Below are 24,953 nucleotides of genomic sequence, written 5' to 3' on the forward strand. Positions count from 1 at the left end.
TGATTCATCCTTCAGGCCTGATTCCTGAAGTAACAGATGTTCCCTGCCTACAAAAGAGGTTATTCACTTGCTTAAAAGAAGGGGATAAGCAGAATCTGGGTCTCTCTGCTATAAAGACACCCACGCCTGTTAGCATGGACATGTAGCAATTTTAAAAGCCCAGAACCCCAAAACAGGATCATTGTCAGAGCTTCCCCCCAAGCCAAATATCTCTTGTCCCTGGACTGTGCAGTGGACACACAGTCATGGACATGCTTCTCAGACCAGGCAGACAAATCCTTGTCTGCACGTCAAAATGGGACTGCAACTCCCTTTCCATCTGGTCCAGAAGAGCTGGAGGCTTCCCCCAGAAGGAGGCCAGAGAAAGCAGCATTCACAGGAGCATCTAATGCCACTCAGGGAAAAAACGGGGCCATCAGAACTGTGCTTGAGGCTGAAACCCAACTGATTGAGCCAGACATTTCACAGTGGGAGGGGAGGTACTGGCACACACTCCTGAGACCCTCGACTGGAGCCAGGCTACAGCCAAACCTCAGCTGGCCTGCCCAGAACACGGGGGAGCCACTTGTGCTGCACCTGTGCATTCACAACACCCAAACCAAGAGCGCCAAGGCCCAGCTCGTGGCTCTTAAACACCTGCAGTTGCTGGCAGTGGTACCAGTTCCTCTGCCTGCACCCCTGCCTGTGCCCTGAGTTCCTGCCTGCTGCACCTCAGACTTCTTGCATCCGCAGGTCACAGCTGCTGCCCACAGACAGTGGTGCCACCAGCAAACCTGGGCACACTCTTCCCCAGCCTTCCCCACTCTTGGAACTGTATGACCACATCAGGGTGTCCCCTTCATCCCAAATGTTCTCTCTCACTGATTTAAAATATCGTGAGGTTTCAGAGTTAACAGGTTTAGCACTAGGTTTCAGACTTCCTCATCCTTGGACCAGGAATGGACTGTATGGGTTGTCTTCACTCCAGAAATTATTCTGCACCAACATAAAATACGACATTTCAGTGTTAACAACCAGCACCCAGCCGTTGCAGGTGAATATCTCCTCTGGAACCCCAGACACAGAGGGTCCCTGTGCCAGGCAATGCTCCAGACCCACGGGGGAGGCACAAAGGGGTCCCCCCACCAAGTGAAAGCAGGAGCAAGGCTCACTCAGCCAGGACTCACCTCCCGGCAGAAGGTCACGATGTTTTCCCAGAGGGCTTTGGCCTCCCCCTCGTCCGTCTGCCGCCTCTTCTCCACGTGCATGCTCTCCCTCCTCTTGAGGGGCTTGAGGCCCTTGCGCTGGGTGATGTACTGCTGGGGGGTGTGGCAGGCCCCGCAGTGCTTGGCCTTGCCCTCGTTGAGCAGGGTGCAGGCGGGACAGGCCCACTGGCCCGGCCTGTCCTGCCCGCCGGGCAGCGGGGACGGGAAGAGCCGGGCGACCTTGCGGGCGGACGGGGCCTTGGAGCCGCAGGAACAGCCGCCCCTGTCGCCGCAGTCGGGGCAGCGCGGGGCCGGCTCTCCCGGCAGGCCGTGCTCCTGGAAGCCGTGCAGCTTGGAGGAGCCACACACCTTGCACTTCTGCGCCTGGGTGGGGTTCTTGAGGGTGCACTTGGAGCAGGACCAGGTGGTGAAGTCGGGGCTGGAGGGGCTGCACGGGGTGAACCTCACCGAGTCGCCCACCACGTTGATGGTGTCGCTGCCCTTCTGGGTGCTGCAAACCTCGCACTTGCCGGCCCCGGCCGAGTTGAGCAGGGAGCAGGAGCTGCACTTCCAGTGGGACGGGCTGACCTCCATCTCCTCCTCCAGCACGCTCAGCCGCTTGTTGGACAGCAGCTCTGGGAAGCGGGCGGCGGGGGCGGCCCTGGCCTGGCTCTGGGGAGAGCCCTTCTGCCCCGCGGCGCTCGGGGCCGCAGGCTGGGGGGCTTCGGGGCCTGGCATCTGCAGCTGGGGGGGCACCTCCCGCCGGCTTCGGGGCACAGGGTTGTTCTGCAGCCCCGGGGAGAAAGGGCTGAAGGGTGGTATCTTCTGGGCCTCTTGTTCCATAGCCACGGGGCCCTGGGTGGCCGTGGCATCACCATCAGAGATCTCTGCAGAGACTGAAGGCTGCGGGGTGGAGGGGACCACGTGGAACCCGGCCGGGGTGATGACTTCAGGGACGACCAGCGCCTCTGGGGGGATCTTGGGCAGGGAGAGCTTGCGTGGGCCCCCACAGGCGGAGCAGGAGTTGGCCACGGGCGTGTTGTGCAGGGTGCAGCGCTGGCAGGCCCAGCCGCTCTCCAGCTCCGCTTCATCGGGGCTCTTCCCCTCCGAGTCCTCACTGCTGCTTTCTGCCTTGGCAGCCTCCTCCTTGGACGTGCCCTTGGGCTCCACGAGCACGGCGGGCTTGGGCAAGATGCCGTTGATGACGGGCAAGGGGGAGCCACTGGGCCCTGGCTCGGGGGTGAAGCCACACACCTCACAGGTCTCCTTGCCCAGAAAGTTCCTGAAGGTGCAGCGGGCACAGGCCCATTTCTGTTCCTCCACGCTGAGCCGCAGGATGTGGTTGAGGTCGGGTTTCTGACGAGGGGCTTCGCAGATGGAGCACTGCCGCTGGCCCACGGGGTTCAGGAAGGTGCAGCGGGTGCAGGACCACTCACGGACAGCAGCCATGGAGCCGGGAGAGTGGGAGTGGCTGCAAGGAAGAAGATGACAGTGTGAGGCCAAGGCCATGGGCATAGTCAGGACCTTGCTTCCAGGAAGAGAATAACCAGCAGTCCAGTCACTGTTCTCCAGGCACCTGTTCCTCTGGCATTGACAAATTCTCCAAGTGCATGGCAGTGCACGGGCTTTCACCCAAAACACTTGAGGGAGGGCACTCAAGCAGCCCACTGATCCTGCTCTCATGGTGGGGGTGTGCCCCAGTGAGCACACACACCATCTCTGTACTCAGCCTCAGCAACTTTGTGTGTCTGCAGACCATCTGTTACTCTCTGGAGTTAGAGTGACACCCTGCTTTGCCTTTTTGCTGTTCCCAGCATCAATTCTTTCCTCCATCTCTACTCCAGCCCAACTCTGTCTCACTTTCTGTTCCTATCTCCCTCCTGTCCTTTCAGCTCCCCACCACAGGCATATCACTCATCCACACTGGAATAACCATGTTATCCCACACCAGACACCACCAAGCCAAGAAAGGCAGGTTATAGTGTACAGAGGTGCTTCTACCTGGCTACAGGTTTCAGGCCCAGAAGCCTGGCCAGCCAGCCCAGGAGCAGCAACTGAAGCTGGTCGTAGTGCACCGGTGCCAGGACAGCTCATCAGCAGCTTCCCAGCTCAGCAAGGAGGGGTACCATGTCCCAGCTCCACCTGCCTCCCACTTACCTGGGAAGCACAGAGGCCACAGAGCCCTGCAGTTAACACCAGCCCTCAGCTTAAACCTCCAATGCTGCCTGGGAATGCTGGAAACCCTGTTGGGAGAACGGGTCCAACGTGCACCTGAGCCACCTCTTCCCAGGGCAGGAAGTCACAGTTTTTTCTGGGTAGGTTCAATTTTCAGAAAGTGAAGCACAGCAGCAGCACCAGCTCCAGGGGCCACAGCAACCTCTGGGTTGCAGGGAGCAGCCCTCCCAGTGCTGCCATATGTGCACACACTCGGAGAACCACAGAAGGAATCCCAGCCCTGCATGGTGCCCTTTGTCCCTTGCTCGGGGTCATTTCCTGGAGCTTGGAGCAAAGGCGAGGCTGAAGCAGAGCTTTCTGCTTCCTCCTCCTCCTCCACACAAGGAACAGCTCTCCCTCAGGTAAAAGTGCAGCACAAGCCCAGAGCCCTTCCTCCGTGCACTCCTGCTCCCAGACAACGTGGTTGAACCCAACCTCGAACCCAACCTCCAGGCCAGCTGTGCTTCTCTCCAGCAGAGCAGGTCCCCTTCCAACCCCTTCCACCCTGCTCTGCTCGCCTGAGGTCATGGACAGGGCCAAGTCTGCAGGAGAAGCCACCAAGTCCACCCCATGCCCTCAGCTCTTCCTGGGAACAGCAAATTCAGGCCTTCACAGACCAAGGAAATACCAGCCATGGGAGCTGCACCTCATGGGCTCACCATGGGCTTCCTCTCCAGCATCCCTTCAACAATCCAGTTCAATCACCACGCTGGCTGGAACAAAGAAGGGAAGGAGAACATTTAATGCCACAGAGGGCAGGTGCAGAAAGCTCCAAGATGCCCATGGAAGGACCTGGGTCCTGGCTGGTCTCCAGAGTCCCCAGTAGCAGCACCTGCACATCCAGCTTCCCAAGGCACTGAGCAGACCGCAATGCAGCAGCAGGGTCTGGAGGGGACAGAGGATGCAGCCAGAACCCCCATGGGGAAGAGGATGGTGACTCTCCCTTTGGCTGCTAGACGAGAAACTCTCCTGGGAACACTCCAGCAGCAGCAGCAATCCAACCACATTTTCAGACCACACTCTACAGCCACTGGAAGAGCAGCTCTGCCTCACAGAGATCAGATATAACCTTCATCTCCCTTCTTAAATCAAACACTTCTCTAAATAAAGCCTGAAATCAAGAAATCCATTTTATTGCAAGAGAGAGCTTGAAAATTCATTCTGGTTCATATACCGTGCCTGCATCGTTTGAACTTTGCAAGGTATTTATTTACTGGAGTTATTCCCAGCTAAGAGAAATACAAACATTGATTTTTCTGCCTCAAGTCCTACAGCTGAGAGCCACTGCACATAGCTCTCCTGTGTGGCAGCACCATGCCCACAAGGACTGAAAGGGAGATCATTCCTCAAGCAGAGAAGGAGCTCCGTGCCCGGCTCCAGCAGCAAACGGGGCCATGAAGGGCACTGTGATCCTGTCACATCCATTTGTCTTACTGGGTGAGGTCCATCAAACCACAGGCATCAGCAAAAGGCAAGTGAAGCCTGTCAGCAATCTGTGCCATCCATGGCCATCCTCCTGCAGCATTCCATGCTGTTCCCCACCATACACTGTGCTGCCTCCAAAATACCCACCTCTAAATGCAGATGCCACAGTGCTTCCAGAGGGTCTGGACATCCAGCCACCAACCCTCCTGCTGCACACATCCCTTTCACACACTTTGCCCAGCAGGCAAAGGCTCCTGGCAGTGCCACCACAGGACCATGGAAAGAATCACTTTATCCCTTCCCATAGAGAAGGGAAAACCCAGGATAACCTAAAAGGCAGAAGTACCACACAAGGGGACAGTGGGATGAGCTGCATCACCAGACTTGTTTGATGTGGTGTCAGGGATGAGCTGCAGGCTCAGGAAAGGCAGCATCATTTCACTTGTCCAGGCAGGAGACTCAGGCTCAGCAGCAGGAAGAGAGGCAGGAGCCAGGACACTGCAGTGCTCTCCTCTAAGCTGTGACACTCCTGGGCTACACTGTCCCCCTCCTGGTCCCTCCTCTCCCCCCATGCCACAGGAGTCAGCTCCTAACACTGCCCAACTGCTGCTGAGATTTCCACCTACTTGACTTTCTCAGGAAAACAAGCCTTCCAGAAAGGCCATCAGCTCTTCCCTCCAAGGTCCTGCAGTGGCCAGGCCACCAGTGTGACAAGCTTTGGCAGGAGACTTCCCTGCCTGCTGTTGCACCATATCATGTTGCCCAGAAGCCACAGTTTTCCCTGAAAACTAGCAGGAAATGCACGGAATTGGGAGAGGACATGGGACACGAATCTTCAGCTGTCCCCCACAAGATACCAGTCCCCTAGACTTGGTGACCAGCCCACAGCCTGCTGCCCCCAGACTCCTGCTAGGGCTCATGGACAGTTCCAGTCCCTGCCTGGAACACCAGGCTTAAGTTAAAGGTCCAAAGATCCCAGAGGGACCAGGTTGGAACCTGTCTTTCCATGGTCCAACTCATATCACCACATGGTGGATCGTGGCAGCAGCCTCTGCCCCACAGCAACACCTTCCTCACAAACTCAACCAGCAGGAGAAACCCAACCACAGCCTGTCCACGCTCCGTACTTCTCCCTAAAGAGCCTGGTTGGCTCCTTTCCCGGCAGGCAAGTGAGGAAACAGGGTTGTGTGCAGCACCTATTCCCCAGGCCCATCTGCTGCGTGCTAACACACACTTGCTCTCCAGCCCCAGCAAACACAACTGAGATAAACAGCGCCTGCCACCTTCCCAGTGCCTGTGGGAGAGGAGCTCCTCCAAAACCAGCCCTGCAGTCACCCACCCACGGCAGGGCTTTTCTGGGGGACACTTCACTGGGAGCACGATGACACGAGGTCTCCACAGCCTGGCAGCAGGGAGCTGCTGGAGGCTCTTCTGGGGTGCACACAGCAAGGAAAGGGCAACAGTGGTACAACCCCACACCTCCAGCAGCACGGATGGGGCTGGATCCACACCTCCAGCAGCATGGATGGGGCTGGATCCACACCTCCAGCAGCATGGATGGGGCTGGATCCACATGGCTGTGCTGCTCACCGCAGCAGCTCTCCCCAGCCAAGACAGGAGACATCAGCTGGCAGGAGGCAGCACCGTGTTGGCAGGAGTGCCCCTACCCTGGCAATCACAGCAGTGTAATTATCATGCTTAAAAAATAATATAGAAGGTACTCAACCCAGCAGGCAGCTTTCAGCACGCTGAGCAGGTCCCAGGGAACCTCACTGCTCCAGGGATTAAGAAGGTTCCAGCTGGTCACCTTCCAAACCCACCTCAGGACAGTGATATCCCCCTCCCAGGGCTCTGCTGAGAGATGAGTCTGCTGAGCCTGAGTGGCCTTTCGCTACAGAGCCCTGGCTCCTATGCAGCCATCAAACTGGCCAGGGGTGTCCACCACCTCTGGGTGCCACCTGGGACCAAAGACTTTTCTGAACAGGAAGGAACAGGGTAGGGAAGGAAACCAGGAAGTGCCCAAAAAGCTGCAGTTTGCGTTTTTCCTGCTGGCAAGGAGCTGGGGGTGTGCCAAGGCTGTGATGTGCAGGGCAGGAGGTGGCTATCAGCCCTGGGCAGAAGCACCTTGGAACTGCCAGAGAACGGCTCGAGGTGACCTGGGCACTGGAGCGAGAGATCCCAGGGCTCTGCTGCAGAGCCCACATGGCAACAGGATTATAGGAGCCTGTGTCAATCACACAGCAACAGAATCAGGCTGTTTCTTTAAATAAAACTCCCTACCAGAGCAGCTAAAGCCTTAAAACTTACTGCTTCAGTTCTCCCCTGCAATAAATAAACAAATAAATAAAAAATCAATTGTTCCAGTCAGCAATCCCAACCCTGAGCTCTCTGACACAGAACACATCCCAGCAAAATCCTCATCTGACAAATGCAGGAAAAAGCACTACAGCTTTGTGAAGGAAAAGAAAAATCACCAAAAAAATCTAAACAAAACCCTGCCCCAATTGAATCCCTTCCCCTCCTCCCCATCCAGCTGATCATTAATATCTCCAATTTAATTTTCTTTCAACAGCACTGCAAACCCAGACCTAAGAGAGGGCTGCTGAGCCTTCTCCCCACGGACCTACCACATCTCCAGAGCAGAAGCCCCCCGTGCCCGTGCAGGGAGGGTGCAGGAGGTCAGGAAGCACACGGCATCGCTCTGCCAGTTGGACTGTTAGGAGGACACGTGGGTTGGGCTCATGAAGCCGGGCAAGGAGATGCTGTTGGCTGAGCTGACTCACTCTTGCAGAGCCAGGCAAGGGCTGGGAGGCTGGACCAGGAAGGTTGCAGCAGATATACTGGCAGAGCAACACAGAAACACCAGGAACTGGGACTTTCCACTCAGTACAAGTTTCTGTAGGAGCATCAGTGGAGAAAAACAGTCTCTGATTCACACTTCGGAACCCCCAGGGCTATAAAGTAAGTGTGGCCAGCTCCATGCTGGCACCATCCAGACAGGGCAGGTTGCATAAGGACTTCCAAATCCTGCCTCCAAAGTGAAGCAAGAAAATAAAACAGCCTTTAACACCAATGACCTTCACCCCATTCTTTCAGGACACTTCTGGGTTCCTTCCAACTCAGGATATTCTATACTGGAGAGACACAGACAAACATAAAGCACCAGAAGGGTCCTGTCCCTTTGCCCTCTTTTCCCTGAGCAAGGGGAGAGACAGCAAAGAGAACCCCCCCTAAACTCACCCATGCTCTCCTAGAGCTCCATCGCAAAGTGACCAAGTCAGGCAGTGCCAGATGGACCCGCTGCAACAGCACAAATGTCCCAAAAACAGGGGCTGCACCTCTCCACCTGTGGGCAAAGGCAGCACCCCACTTCCACTAGAGCAAGAGTGGAGGATCCCAGGACAACTCAGGTCAGAAGAAACCCCAGGGGGTCTCCAGCCCAAACTCCTGCTCCAAGCTGCATCTCTTAAAGAGATCACAACAGGTTGGTCAGGTTTAGACAGTGTGGTCTTGGAGATCTCCAAGCACAGAGACTACACAACCCCTCTGGGCAGTGACCTCGACTGACTGACCTTGGGCAAAAATGCTTCTCCTTATAGCCAGTCTGATCCCCTCCTGGTCCATCCTATGTTTGTTGTTTCCTGTCCTCCCACCCCACGCTGCTGTGAAGAGCCTGGCTCTGTCTTCTGGATGATGTCCCTGTAGGTATTGGTGGAGCTTCTCCAAAGCCTTCTCTGCTCCAGCCTGAATGAATCACAGACTGGTTTGGGTTGGAAGAGACCTTAAAGACCATCTCCTTCCATCCCCTGCCATGGGCAGGGACACCTTTCTCTAGCCCAGGTTGCTCCAAGCCTTGTCCAGCCTGGCCTTGGACACTTCCAGGGATGGGGCAGCCACAGCTTCTCTGGGTAACCTGTGCCAGGGCCTCCCCACCCTCACAGCCAACAATTCCTTCCCAATATCCCATCTAACCCTGCCCTCTGGCAGTAGGAAGCCATTCTCCCTTGTCCTGTCCCTCCATCCCTTGTCCCAAGTCCCTCTCCAGCTCTCTTGGAGCCCCTTTTGGCCCTGGAAGGGTCTCCCTGGAGCCTTCTCTTCTCCAGGTGAACACCCCCAGCTCTCCCAGCCTGGCTCCAGAGCAGAGGGGCTCCAGCCCTAAGTGATCAACTTAGTGACCTCTTCTGGACTTGCTCCAGCAGGTCAGTGTCCTTCTTGTGCTGAGTTCTTGAATGAGCTCAGCTCCCTCATCCTCTCCTCCAGCCCCCTGACCATCCTAGAGCCCCTCCACTACTACTGGGAGTAGTCTCACACTACAACTCTCTGAATGATACTCCTGCTCCCCTCACAGGGCGCTGGGGACGTCTTTGGTACCTTATGGGATGGAGCAGCCCCCCAGAATGGGGCTGGGGGCTCACACCTTCCCCAGGGCACCTGCCAAAGTGCTGAGGGAGCCCCGGATGTAAAGCTGCTACAAAGCACAGCTTCATCCAAGTAGAACTCTGCCAACTCCAAAAGCACCACCAGATCAGCCTTCTGGTGACTATAGAGACAAAGCTGTTCTAAGAAACTCTTGCTAGAACAGCTTGGCTTTATCACCACGTCTGACACCTCATGTTGTTCCAGGCACCACCACCACAACCACAACCTGCTGCACTGCCCAGGACAGGGACCAGCACTGGCCCCCCAGCAGTTCTGTAACACCCAGGACATGCAGCCCCCTGTGTGAAGCAGCACTAGGATCTGATCATCACACTGAGGTCAGGAGAGGAATGAAAAAAACAACTCCAAAGAGGCCATCACCTTCTTCATGCAGCCTCTGACACCAGGCAGCTCCTTCAGCCAGGACTGGAGCTGGGACCTCGTCTGAGCTCCTTTTGTTCCTTCATCTGGTGGAAGGGAACCACAACAACTACAACTACACACACTCCTCCTGTTGTTGAAGCACTTGCGGAAATAAAGACTTCTGGATCCTGAAATATTGATATTTGAGTGCTCTGGAGCTTTATCATATATTTATATCTGCTCTCACTCTTTAGTGTCGATCCAGGACAAACTGTCAGCAAGTTCCCAAAAAACCAGCTTAGATCAGGGAAGGTAAAACAGTTGAGGGAACAGCCCATTCCCCTTCCATGCCAAACTCTCCTCTGGCCAGGACACCTCTTCTTTCAGGAGGTTACCTCCTCCCAGCCCAATATCAGAGCTCCTGACCATTCACTGGGGCAGGACAATTACATTTACACAGAAAATGGCATTTTCCACTGGTAACAAGCTGCAATGATTTGAAGCAGGACAACAGGCTTCATTCTGTTTAATAAAGCAAACAGACAAAAATCCTTCATCAAAGCAGAAGGGAGGGGAAAAAAGGTCTAATTCTGCAGCAGGAGACCATGCAAGGGTGAGCACTTGATGGAGAAGGGGGCATTTAAGACCCATCAACACTACACAACTCTCCCCAAAAGGTGCCAAGAGGCTCAGACAGACACTAAGAGTTTCCCAAGCACTCCAGTTCCTGGGAATTTCTTGGTCCCCTTTCACCAAACCTCAGAGGGTTCCTGCACAGTTTCTATTTAGCTGCTTCTTTTCCTACAGTGGACACAGCTCGGGCAGCTCAGATGTGCTCCAGCAGCCAGGGAGAGAAGAGGCTGGGAGTTTTAATGAGAAGTTCTCAGGGGAAAACTGAACTCTGCTAATGAGAGTTCTGAGAGAAAGAACACTGGCCCTGTCTGTATGAAGTGCACTCAGCAGTAGAGTTTTCTGGCAGCCAACAAAACCACAGAACATGCTCTCAAACTGCAGCTTTCCCTGCAATTTGTCATCACCTCCCCAAAAACAGGGCTTGCCTGTCTGAGGACAGATGTTAGGGGTGAGAGGGGACATCTTGCTGTGGGATAGGCAGGAAAGGATTTCATAGCATCACAGAATATCCTGAGTTGAAAGGGACACAAAGATCACAGGGTTCTACTGATGGCCCTGCACAGGACACCCCAATCCCACCATGTGCCTGAGAGCGTTGGGCAATTCCAAGGTAATGCTCAATAAATGTAAGTGCTTGGAAAGGATGCAAGTGGGACAAAGAACACACTCCTCTACCCTTGCCAGCCAGGAAGAGACCCCCAAGGAATGTGTCAAGAGTGTGGTGGGAAACAGGAGGAGAGCAGAGGCACAGAAAGCTCCTGTAACACACACCAAAGTCTGGCTTTGATGGTGGAAGGAAGTTGAGGAGACAGTCATTGCTTGGAGAGTCCTCTTCATGGCCAAAATCCCTGGGTTTGGCTCTGGAAAAAGGAGGGAAGGAGCAGAGTCTTTGAAGGGTCTGCCCATCTGGAGTTCATAGAATCATAGAATCAACTGGGTTGGAAAAGATCTCTGAGATCATCAAGTCCAACCTTTGATCCAGCCCCGCTGTGGTTCCCAGACCATGGCACTGATGCCACATCCAGTCTGTCCTTAAACACCTCCAGGGACGCTGAAGTCACTGGAGTTGCAGAGCCAATGCTGCTGCAGGAATGCCAAGGGACACACCCCTGGAAGGAACACGGCTAACCCTGCCTTCCCTCCGAGGTCAGGGACACACAGGGAGCGTTATCCCAAACTGAGGCACAGGAGACATTGTTCTTCATACGGAAACAGCAAAGCAGAATCAGAATCTGGAAGGCTTGTCTTGTGAGAAAAACAGGCTGTGCATCATTAGCCTTTAATACACCTTAATTGCTCCCGTGTTGTAAGAAAGGAGCTCTCAGAAGCAAACCAGTTTGGCTGGCAGAGCACAGGCACGCTGGGACAAGAGCACCCCCAAAGGCTCCTCAGCTAATGAGCAGGTTTCCCAAATCTCTACCAGGACAACAAGAACCATCCCTGGGGATATGAACGGCAGAGGCAGACTGAGTATTTCAGAGGTCAGCAAAGTCAAAAGTTTTGCGAGCTCTGGATTCATGAACTTCTGATGAGGGACTGGGTGCCTCACCTCCTGCACCTGCCCAAGGTTCTTGGGATGCAGGGCCCAGACAAAAGCAATGTGGCCTCTTCAAAACCCAGGATGGAGGCTCTCAGCAGCATGGGATCACCACGGGACAGGCTCTGCAGCCCCACAGCTGGCAGGGAACAGGCCTGGGAAGGTCCCCATGGAGCCCCAGCCTTGGGGACAGCCACCAGCACAGCTCAGCTCCTCTCATGCTGCACTGTTTCTCATTAAGATCAATTCCAGCCTGTTGTTATAATTAATAACCTTGTCTTGCCTCCCTGCATGCAAGCAGGGGAAATTTCTGCAGCTGCAATCACACTTCACGTCAAAGAAACCAATTTAGCACAGCACTACTGCTGCCATCATTCCTGTGCTCAATGACTTTATTTACCTTCTCTGTACCTAATTTTCCCAGTCCTGAGTACCTGGGGAAATTAAAAGCAAAAAATATCAAGCTCCAATTGCACCCAAATATTACAGTAGGTGAGGGAAATTTGTGTCCTTAACTCAGGCCTGTATTTACTATGGATATGTTTAAACAGGTTCAATTTGACTCAAGGAGGTAATGAATTGAATGGCCTCCATCCATACCTTGCCTTGCTTTAACAACACAACACAAAATCCACATATAGTGGCTATTTTAACCCACTTAAGAGCAAATACACAAAGGAAGTACAGCAGTTTTATAGGGTCTTGTCACAGTGGCATGAAATTGGTGTAACCTGAGTGTAGAAAGCACAAAGGATCTCTAGTTCTGCTAAAACATTTTGGAATGCTTGGGTGCCAGCAGCTCCCACAAAAGCTGCTCTTTCATGGGGCAAAAGGTCCACAGTTCTCCAGCAAATGCAACACAAGAATTCAAGAATTTAATCTTTTTTGGTTAATAAAAAAACAGACTAGACCTGGAAGACTGATGGACCCAAGTTTCACTGGATACTTGTAGCTTCAGCTTCTCTCACACTTGCAGCAAGAAAACCCTTTGAGAACAGTGGTTTTGTTCTTCAGAAAGCCTGGTATAAATTGGTTCAGCTACTTTGTGTGGTTTTTATAATTACACTCCATCTTTGGTCTGAGTAGAATGGTTCCCACGTAAAATAAAGTTGTCCAGTAAAATTTGTGAGCACCTAAAATGGAGAAAGAGTCAGACTCCATGGAAATAATCCCATAGACCAGGAGGATACATCTTACAGAACTGCTGCTGAATAAAACAATTAAAATAAAATAAAAAGATGGCTTGGATAGAAAGGCTCAACCCCTCCCAAACTTTCACTTCCAGCCATCAAAGCAAGGCCTCCACACAGAAAAACTGAAAGCCCACGTGATCCACGACCCAAACAGGGTCTTACCAATGTGTTGTGCACACACAAGGATTATGGGAGCTGCTGTAACAGCTTTTGGACCTTCAGACTCATCTTTAAAGTGAAGCCAGGGAAAGTTTCTCTGGACGTAGCAGAAGGGAATTTGGGAATTTAATTGTCTCGAGACTGAGGTCACACGGGGATCTCCAGCATCCAGTGCATGGCAGTGTCACAGACACCAAACCAACCTCCTGGATGCTTGATTCTCCATGCTGAGATGGCAGGACAAAATCTCTCCATGAGCCACCACGGAAGAGGGCTGATGCCACACCCTGGCAGTGGGAACACGACTCGAACACCAGCTGTGCACACACATCAGCAGGTGCCCCAGAGCCCCACTCGGCCCCTCACTGATGTTGGGAACAGGTTCAGTACAAATGTGCACAGTGGTTTCACTTCAGCAGCCTCAGCAGGGAGGGAGCTTGGAATTATTCACACGTGGAGAAGCCTGAACACTTCTGAGGAAAAGAACGAAAAATTTCAAACTCTGAAGAGATCCCCCTGGGTAGGAAGGAAGGCTTTGAAGGAAGGGCAGGGCTCCAAAAAGTTATTTAATCATTCCCTGGCTAGCCCATAAATACTTCCCTGCCTTGAGACAGCTTGGGAAACTCCTCAAGAGCCTCTGAAGGGTCAATCCTGGAAGGACCTTCCCTGGTTGGTAACACAGATGGACTGAAACGGTGGCCCAGGGTGAGGGGGGATCAGCTGCAGGGACCCAGACAGGCCACGGGCAAAGGCCAAACAGGTGAGATGTGGCAGAGAGGAGCGATGCTGTTCCCCTGGGCCAGTGTTCAGCATCAGCTCTCAGCCCACAAAACTCTGGCCCTCTGAATATATTTACAGAGCAAAGGCAGCCCTGACACCAGGACATCAAGGACTGACGGAATACCATGGAACCGACCACGCTCCCAGCAGGGACCAGCAAGACACCTCCAGGATGAGCTGTAGCACAACCCCCCATGGAGCAATGCCCTTTAAACCTCAAGGTGTGCCAGAAGAGGGTGGGAGTTACCAGGAGCCCCAGAACAAACACACCTAGAGCAACATGAAGCCAAACCAGAGCCTGGATGCAGCTTCTCCTCTCACACTCACGAGGGCTCCCAGGTGGACTGGACAAACTGGGAGCAGTTTAGGACTGAGCAGGTGGGCAGGACATGTCACACAGGTGCCACTCCCAATTGCCAAGCCTCCTCTGAAGTTAGGCTTTCACAGGATGTATAGAAATCAGGGAACATCAAGAAAAACAGGGAGAGGATTTACAACCAATATACCAGCTCTAGGACTGGGGAGATGCTGGGCAGGAACAGCTGGGAGGATGATGTTCTTCAATACTACTGTTGCACTAATTCATTTCAAATCATGGCAGGTTTAATTTAAAAACCCAACAGAATCTATCATGCTTGGGTCAGGAAAAGTGGCAGGGATGGCCAGAAGAGCTCAGAGTGAGAGGATTTCAGGTGAAATTCAGGAGGGAATGGACTAGAGGACATCTCATGTCTGGAGAGCAAGGCATGGGACAGGTTTGAGGAGCTGCAGGTGATGCCATCCTCATCTGACACTCACTGCCAGCACCACCAGCTCAGCTCCAAAACACCACCCTGTACTTTCAGAGAGTAAATTAAATCCCTTCTTCCCAGCATGAGATGGAAATTCAAAGCTATTTGCTGCCTTTGAGGCCTGAAAGGCAAAATATTGCTGTTGGGGGATGCCATGCAAGTGTGGAGAGGGTTGTCTGCCCCCTCATGTGGCCCTGCAGGGGCTGTGGGGTGGTGGGAGCTATTGCAGCACAGGCACAGGCATGGGAAGGAGGTGGGAGGATGCTGCTGAGCCCCTCTCTCCTTTTGTCCCCCAGTTCCCAGCTCTGCCCATTACCAGCTGCATGGGGCAGGCTCCTATTTGCTTGAGAAACAACCATCTTTTTCCCTTAATTCCCCCAATAAAATAAATCAAGGCACAGCTCCAAGGTGCAATTAAGAGAAAAACAACAGGAATCAAGAGCTTGGTACCTTTTGGGATGGAGGGAGACAGAAAGACTCGTGTTTCTGAGACTAAGGAGAGGGGGCTGCAGCCTGGCAGGAAGGAAGCAGAGCCCCCAGCCTCCTCCTCCTCCTCTCCTGGGGCTTTAACTTGGCCACATTCCCAGTTCCTGGCAGAGCTGCTGCTGGGAGCTCTTCCTGCACAGGAAGACAGTTCTCAGGCCAAGCTCTGCCCCAGCACTGTCCCACACCAGAGCAGGCAGGGCCCTTCCCACAGCTGCCAGCCATGCTCAGGGCACCCTGGGCAGGACCTCCTGCATCCTGGGGAGCTGGAAGGCAGCAGGGCACTGTAGTCCATAGCCAGGGGCTGTCAAGCTCTCCTCAGGATGATTAACAGGCCTTAATGAGGAGCTAAGCCAGTCCTGTGCCTCAGGAAAGCAGCTCAAGCTTAATATCTCAGCCAACAAGCTTTGCACTGATCTGCAGAAAGAAAGAAAGATTGCCAAGGGACAGAGGAAGAGAGAGGAACTCTGGCAACTCCCGGCATCCCCAGAGTTCAGTCTGTGGTCAGATCAGGGCATGGCCATCGAGCCACCACAGCTACACTACAAATGTCACTGGGAGTGAGGGGAAAGGAGAGGATGGAGGCTCCTCCCGGAGCCTGCACCACCAACCAGCAAGCCCTGCCATCTCCTGGGTGACAGGAGGTCAGAAGGCAAAGGGCAAACCTGAAAGCCCCCTCTCCTACACAAGGAACCACATCTGCACCCTTCCAAAGAACACCGATCCCAGAGGAGGATCCTGACGCAGAGCAGAGCCCAGGGCAACGTCCCAGATGAACTGGGTCCTGCAGTCTGCACACACATGCACACACTCACTGCCCACCGAGTCCTTGGCTCCACACACAACTTCCAAGTGCACTCACACTCCCTGCCAGGTGCTGGAACACACACACAGGCCCGGGGCAGCTGCTGTGCTGTGCTGTACTGACCTGGGTGAAGTGGGGCCGAGGGCCTGGCCAGCGTGGATTGCTGAGCTTGGAACAGAGCAAACCCCACCAGCCTCACAGATGGCTCCAGCCCTTCCTGCTCCCGGATCATCCGCAGCTCCTCCAGCTCTGTTCCCCTTCCCAGGTTACGTCAGGTCAAGCAGACGAATGCAAGAGAACACACAATTTGTTGCTGCATCAGGCGTGCTTTGGGGAGCCTATTGCCAACTGCAGCAGGCTCTGCTCTCCTCGCAGGCTTGGGGGGAGGAACAACAAGGAGGGGGGAGAAGCTGCCTCAGGTGCTGTTCAGACTCAGGGCAAATGAACCAGCATCTCCCCCACGCAGCAGGAGGAAGAAGCAATTTATTGTGACAATTGGAGAGAGCCTGCAGCGGGGTTGGCCCTCCCTGTCAGAGCTGGTGAACCACACCGAGGCTGCAGCCCGGAGGGGAGGGTCCGCCAGTCAAGTGGTGTATGCATCACTCCCGGGGGGGAAACCATCAGCAACTCAGAGAACCAGGCTGCAAGAGATCCCTGCTGCTTGTCCCTCACACCCAGGGCTGCCAGGGAGCAGCAGGGGCTCAACACGGCCCTCGGACACACCACGGCACCTCTCAGCATCCCCCTCTCCACAGGGGTCGTGTCTTGACCCTTCAGCCTGAAAAGGGGTTGAATTTTTGGGTACAAGTGTCTCTGGGATGACACGTAGGGTTAGGGAGCATCCAGCAATGTGGCACAGGTGGGATGTTCATATTTGCATCTTGAGCTCATAATTAAAGTTCATGTTGGCTGTGGAGAGTTCACAGTCCAGGAAACAGAAGTTCTTAACTTTTAAAGGCCCTGTAACAAGAAGGATCTGGGATGCCAGGTGCCTGGATTAGCCAGGAGAGAATAGGCAGCAGCACAGAAGACCCCTTCTGAAGGAACAGAATTCCAGTGTCCATTTGGTCTCCAGTGAATACACAGACAAGGCTGTGTCCTCCTTAGCTTGCAACACCTGCCTGGCTGCCACATTCCCTTTTCCCACACAGTATCTGGTGAGGTTCCAGACAGAACTGGGACTGATTTTCCCACTACAACCTATGAATCACCATCAACACCTGAAAAAAATAAGGCTTCACACCTGCACACACTTGTATGTATGTATCTGTGCAGCCCTGTGCCTGCAGGAGATGGTGGTGTTTTGGAGAGCCTTGAATCCTCCTTCCATGGGGCCCAGACAGCAGCCAAGGCACTGACAGACCACTGATCTATGACAAGTTCAGAAACTAAAGGTGAATTTCTCAAGTCCTGGCAATGCTCCTTCACCATCCTCTAAATTCCTCTTGCTCAGTAACAGAACAATTTCTGAACCTTTGGGTCAATCCAGAGCTGCTCTTTCCAAGCTGCAGGAGCCACGTGTGGGAGCACACACTTCCCTGCATCCCAGAAAAGAAAGCAGCTGGAGTCACATCCGAGCACTGCAACGGGAAGATGAAAGACTTTCAGACACTCCTCTTTTTCCGCTGACACTGCCTTTATGGGCCCTTCTCCTGCTCTCCACTACACACACAGCTCCTCGAGCTGCTGATTTGCCACAGGTGCTGAAGTTCCAGATGCTTTTCCATCTTTATTTATTCTATTTAAATAACAGGGGCATATGGTTTATTACAGCTATTAAATGGTTTGTGTATGTATGTGGGGGAAACCTTAAGAGAACAAAACATGCATCTGATCCTGGGATTCAGAAGGCTCGTGGGACCTCTGAGCACCCAGACACTGGTGCCTGGCCACAGAGGAGCAGGGCCACCTCTGCCTGCTAACACCTCACCAAGGGCTGGAAATGAGTTTCTAGTTCATCTGCATCACCCCAGGTCCTTCAGTGCTAGCGAGGAGGTTTATACCAGCCCAGGAGAGTGTTAGGAATGCTGTCCTGCCACCCCTGAACAGGACAAAGGTCTGAGCTCCAGGACAAGCCCAGTGCCAGGATCTAACCAGGAGCTTATGGAGAGGATCTCCATTATCCCAATTCACTAACACAGGCTCTGTGCATAAGTTGGGTTAGTGCAGCTGAAAAAAGATATCCCACAACACAGGAGCCCAGCTTCTCTTGGGAGAGGAAAGGATCCCGACAAGGAAAGCTGTCCCAGAGACCTGCTGCCGTGTCCCTCACCCCAGCTGCAGCCATGGTACCACTGGAGGAGCTCAGAGACCTGGGCATGGAGATCCTTCAAGAAGTTTCGATCAACTCTCTCCAGGTCCTCTTTGAAACAGCCCCTGGAGAAGAAGAGCACAGGCTTCTCTTCGAAGGAGGATCTAAGCATGGAGGCACAGAGATCCAGGATGCAGGATCTAAGCATGGAGGCCCTTCAGCTGAGAAAGTGGGAAGGAAATAAAGTACCAATGGGGCTGATTTCAACAGCTGTGTTCTACAGTACAGGCTTTACCTGCTCTCAGCAGGGAAGGGAGAGACAAGGAAAGGAGCAGGAGGCTGAACTCATTAAGCTGCTCTCTCATCTGAGGAGCTGGGACAGCTTCAGCAAGGAGGGTGGACTCGTGGGACCAAAGGACACTTGTTTCCATCCATTTAGCTACCCACACCTGAGGTGTGTTTGAACAATCACTTCAAAAGCAACCCCTGAGGAAAGCGAGCTGGATGAAGAGGAACCTCTACTTGTTGTTTTCATTTCTCTGTCTTTATGCCAATTAAAGAATTTCTTTTTAGATGAGGGTCTGTGTTCTGCCTCAAAGAGCCCGTGCTCCCTGGAGAACAGAGAGGGGTGAGGTGGTCATGTGGAGCCAGCACTGCAGGGACTGCTGGCCCTGTGCTTCTCTGCAAAAATCCCCCTGCTCCAAACCCCCAGAATCTCTCTGTTTTCTATCACTTCTGCAGCAGGTGCCTTTCCCCTTGGCACCTTGCTTTTCTCACCAGTACATTATACAAAAAGCAAGTTGTGTTGACATCAGGCAGAGTTATCCTTCTTTCTTTCAACACTTGCCCAGTGTTTGAAGAACCCAACATGGAAAACACCTTTGAAGCGTTGCAGCCAGTCAACAAGCTGCCAAGGCAAAGACATGGTCTGCACTTTTATTCTGGTCTCATAGTCACAGAATCCCAGAATGGTTTGGTTTGGAAGGGACCCCAAAGCTCATCTTCTTCCACCCCCTGCCACAGGCAGGGACACCTTCCACTAGCCCAGGTTGCTCCAAGCCCCATCCAACCTGGCCTTGGACACTTCCAGGGATGGGGCAGCCACAACTTCTCTGGGCAACCTGTGCCAGGGCCTCCCCACCCTCACAGGGTGGTCAAGCTCAAGCACAGTGGAAAGGGGCAGCAACACAGGCAGAGCACTCACCAAAGGAGACAGGATTGGCAGCTGGGAAATGTGTTTGCTGGGACATACAGCTCCTGGTGTGGGACTGTGCAGACAGACCCCTTGTAGGGACTAAACAGCAAAAGTTTTGCTTTCACACACCATCCAGGGCTATTTTCCATCATTCCCCCAGCACAGCCCATAGAAGATACACACACTGTGCATCAGCAAACAAAAGCAGCGGCACGTGCAGGGTAGTTTGGAAGCACAGGTCCATTTGCCCAGATGAAAAGCACCTTCTGCCTTTAAGAACAGGGAACAACTTCAGATGTCACACACGTGAAAAACAGGACCTATAACTTATGCTGGCATCCCTCCTATCCCTCGTTTGAGGCTGTTTCACACCACTTTCCAATGCACCAGGTGTGAGGTGGGAGAAGAATTTTCCTGTTTCCCGGGACTAGAGAGATGTGGGACTAAGGTTAAACTTTCTGTGGGCCCATAGCTGGCAAGAGCCAGGAAAACCTGATGGGTCCATAAACTCAGGACCCACCTATATCCCCTTACTCCCACTGCAACTTCCCTCTCGTGGGGAGGCTGGAAGAGATTTACTGGTGACTGCCAACCTGAATTGCTGCTCAGCTAAAGATCTGTGCTGCAATTTGTAGTGCTGTTAAAATAGAATTGGAAGAGTGGTGGGGGAAGAGAAAGAGGGAACGAAAGAGAAGGGAGGGGAAATGGATCAGGAGTAACACCACTGCTCCAAAGCTGTCTGCTCCCATCTCTCACAGCCCCACTGAATCCATCACCCTGCACTTCCAGCCGCTGTGCTCCAGCCCTCAGATCCTGCAGTGCCAATACCTGGGCACTTCACAGGGGGGCACACACAGGGTACAGGTAATAGAGATCAGTCCATCTCTGCAGCAGCTGAAATGTCAGACTCAAGAAGTAGAGCTGGCAGAGAACGGCACAAAGGGCCAGGGCATCCACAGGCTGGTGGCTGCTCACAGGACTTCCACACTGCAGCCACCAAGGACAGGAGAAGGGACACCCCCATTCCAAATGTCACCCACTGCCTTCTCATTCTGGCACTGGTTAAACACCATTCCTACCTGCTGAGGTCACGGGTGAGCTAAATTATCCCCTGTACCTCCAAGTTTGCCAGCTCTGCACACTACATCTGCAGGAATGTGGCTGCCAAGTCCCGGATCGATATCCCTGCATGTGCAAAGAGCCAGAGGATTCCCCACTGAGCCTCCCTGACCCCTCCTCTGAAGGGGGAGAAGCCAAGGCAGGGTCAGAGCGCCCTGTAGCTCTCAGGGAATCCTGGCTCTGCTCTGCAGGACTGGTGCTGACACATGGCTTTCAGAAAAAAGCAAAACCTCTTCAGTAAACGTCAACAGAACAGCTTCCTCCTGACGTCAGGGAAACTCTCCCACCCTGAGCCAGCCCTCTGTCCTCACTGCCCAAAACATGGAAATTCAGAACTACAGCCAAGGAGACTTTGGCCTTTCAGCACCTCAGCATCCCTGCTCTTTACTTCTGTAAATGAGGAGCTAAGGCAGTGTAGGCTCGAGGATTCATTCCTCATGACAGAAACCACCACAGGGCTGGTGGTTCCAGTTTAATGAGGCCAAACCCTCGATCCAACACTGAACCACCCAGGCACTGGGGAGCTCTCAAACCCTGCCACTGAAGTACCTCCTTGTGGTGCTCCAGCCACAACCATTAAGGTTGGAAAAGACCTCCAAGACCATCAAGTCCAATCTTTAACCAAATATCCCCATGCCCACTAAACCATATCACAAAGTGCCACATCTACTCATTTTCTGAACACTACCATGGGTGGTGACCCCACCACTGCCCTGGACTGGCTGTTCCAATGCTAAACCACTCTTGTTATGAAGAAAGTTTTCCTAATATCCAACCTGAACAACTTGAGGCTGTTCCCCTGGTTCTATTGCTTGTTACCTGGGAGAAGAGGCTGACCCACTCCTCACCACAACCTTCTTTCAGGTAGTTCCAGAAAGCATCTCCCACTTCTTCGTGCAAGGGAAATGGGAGAAGATGGGATCCTGAGCAGAGGCTGAGTCCCACCAACAGCAATGGATCCGACTGTGTGTATGCTCCTGACCTATAAAGGTCACTTCTCTCCCTCATGGGCCTGAACTTTAGAGAGGACAATGAACAACAGTTCCCAAGAAGGGATAAAACACAGAGATCTTCTTGTGGTTTGGCTGGGAATGCTTCATCGTGCACAGCCCACGTGGCATTTTTATTTCCTGATGGTTTCTAGGACAGTCCTGGGCCCACCTTCAGGGCTAGTGTGCACAATAAGACACCCTTGTTGGGCAGAGTGTACTCTGCAGCACATGGGCTCCCTCAGCATTTTGTGACCCCCACCAGCCTAAAACCCTTCCCTGCACCTCCTGCCCCACCAGCACCAAGTCAGGTGTGGTGGCCAACAGTGCCCCAAGGCCACCCAGGCTGCTGCCATGTCACCCAGCAGGATGCCATGGGCAAACCACCAAGCTCCAGGAGGACACAAGAACATGTCACCGCTCCAGAAGCCCACTGTGATCCCACCACCCCATCAAAGAAATGTTCCACACAGGAACCCACACTTGGCCTCACATTCAGTTTGGCATCACTGTGCACTTTGAAAATGGGGTCTGTTTGGTTTCTCCAGCTTCTCAGAGACAGGGAGGAGGACTGGGTGAGTTATGTGGAGCTGAAAGGGCCAGGAGCAGAGCAGAACAATGCTGTGCTGAGGCAGGTTGAGCCACACAACCAGGCAGCACCCCAACCTGCTCTTTCTGCTCATGTCCCAAGCTCTAGAGCTACTGCCACCTTAATACACATCTGGCTGACTCCTGGAGCAGTCAGGGAGGCTGGAATTACCAGGGAAGCCCCTACAAGTTATACTGTACCCTGGAGGCCCCCAGACTGGGTAATTCAGACTGTAGCACTGTTTAGTGCCTCGTAAAGATGACACATGCTTAAGTTAGTGCTTTGACAGCTGGACTCTGGAGGATGCTCCTGGCTTGAGCACATGCAATTAACCCCCACAAGTCCATGTGCCAGAGGGAACCATCCTGACACCACAGCAACCCTGCAGAGGCCATGCTGGTGCTGCTCTAACAGCTCAGCATCCCTTCCCTGCAGAGCTTCTTACCAGGGAGGGCAGCTCCTGCTCTTGGTTAAAGCTCCTGAACCTCTTCAAATCACACACACCTCCCAGACAGCTCCCGGGTAAGCTCAGCAAGGACGACCTGAAGGACAGCACTGTCAACCTCCGGACACGGGACAGAGAGGAGGGAGGAGAGCACATGCCCTGGGCACTGAAACACTCACAGCAGCTCAAATGCTGCACAAGACAGATGGGCCCTGTCAGCTGCTGTGCCCTCCCCACCAGCACTCCCTGAGCAAGCCAGGGCTGCAGGGCCCACACTGGTGTGCCCAGAAGACACAGGGCATCTAAACATTTGCTGTAGGAAAACATAACCCAAGGAAAACAGGTCATTAGGTCAAGCTTTGCTGGAGATTCTCTAGGGTGTGTGTAAAGTGATGATGTGCCCAGCACATGTCACTGCTGGGCAAGGCAGCAGCAGCATCACTGATCAGTCCACCCCGTGCCAAGGCATGCAGCCCTGCAGCCCCTGCAAAAAACCAAGTCTTTCCGCGTTTCAGAAGCACCAAGTGTCTCCATATCTGTGCCTCCCCACAGACAGACACAGCAGCTCTGGGTAAGGCAGCAGGAGAAGCCTCAGCTCCTGGGCAGAGAAGGTACAGTTGGTGGCACAGGTGAGATGGGATGTCCCAGTGCTGCATGAGGCACGTGCCAGTCAACACCAGGGCACTGATAGAAAGATGTGTTCTCTTTGGTGTCCCAAGGAATCAGTGGAAAAAAACCCAGGTACATATATACACACACACATCTATCCACCTACCTACCTACTGCTTCACTTTTCCAAGGTATGTAGCTTAAAATCAAGTTTTCAGGAAGACAAAGGATCCTGCCTGTGTCCACATTCTCCCCACTCCACAGCTGGGGAATGTTACTGAATGCCATGGAGTACAGACACCCTGTCCTGTCCCCACAAAAGGTGGCAAGATCCAGCCTCCCAACATCCCCTTTTGCTGTTGTGGATCTGCCACGCTCCGAATGCTGGGGCCCAGCTCTGTGCAACTCCAAGCCCCAGTGCTGGGAGCACTGGGAGCACCAGGCCTGGAACCTGTGTCTGGAGACCAAGTTGAGCTCTGGGCAAGGGCACACAAGGCCCCTCCAGCTCCCAGCAAGCTGCTGACTTGGCAGCCTTTAAGCACCTGCAGCCCAAACTCTCCTCCTCACCCCCCACACCACCCTGGCTCTCCTGCTGCCGGTGCTGCCGCCGTCCAGAAGGGCTCCAGGCTGCCTTCACACTCCACTTCCAGCTTCCTTCTGGTCTGGATGTCCTGCTGCAGCCTCAGAAATGCCATCTGTAATGCAGGAGCAGCTCAGTTCTTCACACCTCCTCACAGTGACCTTCAGCACCTGCCCCTCGCAGGGCTCAGCGGTGCCCGTGGGCACGGGGAGCGGCACCGGCTGGCACGGGCTGCCAGCTCTGCTCCTGGTGCCTCGCCAGGCACAGCGGGAGGGCTGGCAGGGTGACAGGCACGGGAAGGTGCCCAAGCCAAATAAAAGCCCAGGGCAGTTTGTGGAGGAGAGCAGCTGATAAGGCACAGCTACCTGGGTGGGTTGTGGATCCCCGGGCAGGAACAGAGAGCCGCAGCCCAGCCTGGCAAATGCAAACAGCACCCGACCAGCCCTCATCTTTCCTCTCTGTGTCTCTGAACAACTGCCCTTCTGTTGGGGTGTTTCATCCCAGGGAACAAAGGCCTGCAGAGGGTTCATTCAGCACAGCACCAGGCTCCAGCCGGGCTGGGATCAAGGCAGCCTTTCAGGGACATGGCCAGCTCGGGGCCAGGCACTCGTGGAGGGGGAGGAGGGTGGAGGGAGATGGATGCAGCTCCGTGTGTCCTCCCCTCACCATTTCTGAGTCACACTGGTCAGAGACCCGGGCTCAGAGCCACCAGTGTCAAACTGGATTAAGCTACTGGTCAGAGAAATCCAGCTCGTGCCTTTCACAGCAACCAGTACCTGGTGATTTTGGAGGAAAGCAGTGAGCTCTGGAATGAACCCAGGGAACACTGGGCACTCAGCAGCACTGAACAGCTCACAGAGAAGGAAGGGAAATCCCTGCCCACTCAGAGAGCAGGAGGATGTTCTTGCCTTTACCCCTTCTCTCACAAGCCCACGATGCCAGGTTAATGCAGGCCCATCTCCCTCCAGGACAGGTGCTGCACACTGTTGTGTTTGTGGTTCCCATCCCGGCCCTGGGAGAAGAAATAACCCCCCCAAACACACACTCTCCTGCATTTACTCCTTCCCTGCAGCAGCTCAGCCAGGCTCCTGAGTTTCCTGCTGTCATCACATCCGTCCATCAGCTCCTTCCAGAGGACTGAGACCATTCCATAGCTCCAGGCTACACTGTGACACCTCTCAGGGGGACAA

The 24,953-nt window shown here is 53.7% G+C and overlaps 1 protein-coding gene across 10 annotated transcripts in view; it reads right to left on the reverse strand.

Annotated features, from left to right (window-relative positions):
* The window catches only part of CAPN15 (calpain 15), a 59,325-nt gene that overhangs the window by 11,822 nt on the left and 22,550 nt on the right, over nucleotides 1-24,953 (reverse strand). For 9 of the 10 annotated variants that reach the window (XM_064672484.1, XM_064672477.1, XM_064672480.1 and 6 more), the window contains one exon: nucleotides 1,167-2,655. In XM_064672484.1, the coding sequence (XP_064528554.1) occupies nucleotides 1,167-2,633 (1,467 nt within the window). In that variant the 5' untranslated portion in view covers nucleotides 2,634-2,655. Of the gene's footprint in view, nucleotides 1-1,166; nucleotides 2,656-3,341; nucleotides 6,913-24,953 lie in introns of those variants that run through there. The other variant, XM_064672485.1, reaches the window with a different exon arrangement.

Source organism: Pseudopipra pipra, chromosome 16 (genome assembly GCF_036250125.1).
Source record: "Pseudopipra pipra isolate bDixPip1 chromosome 16, bDixPip1.hap1, whole genome shotgun sequence".
Classification (NCBI taxonomy): Eukaryota; Metazoa; Chordata; class Aves; order Passeriformes; family Pipridae; genus Pseudopipra; species Pseudopipra pipra.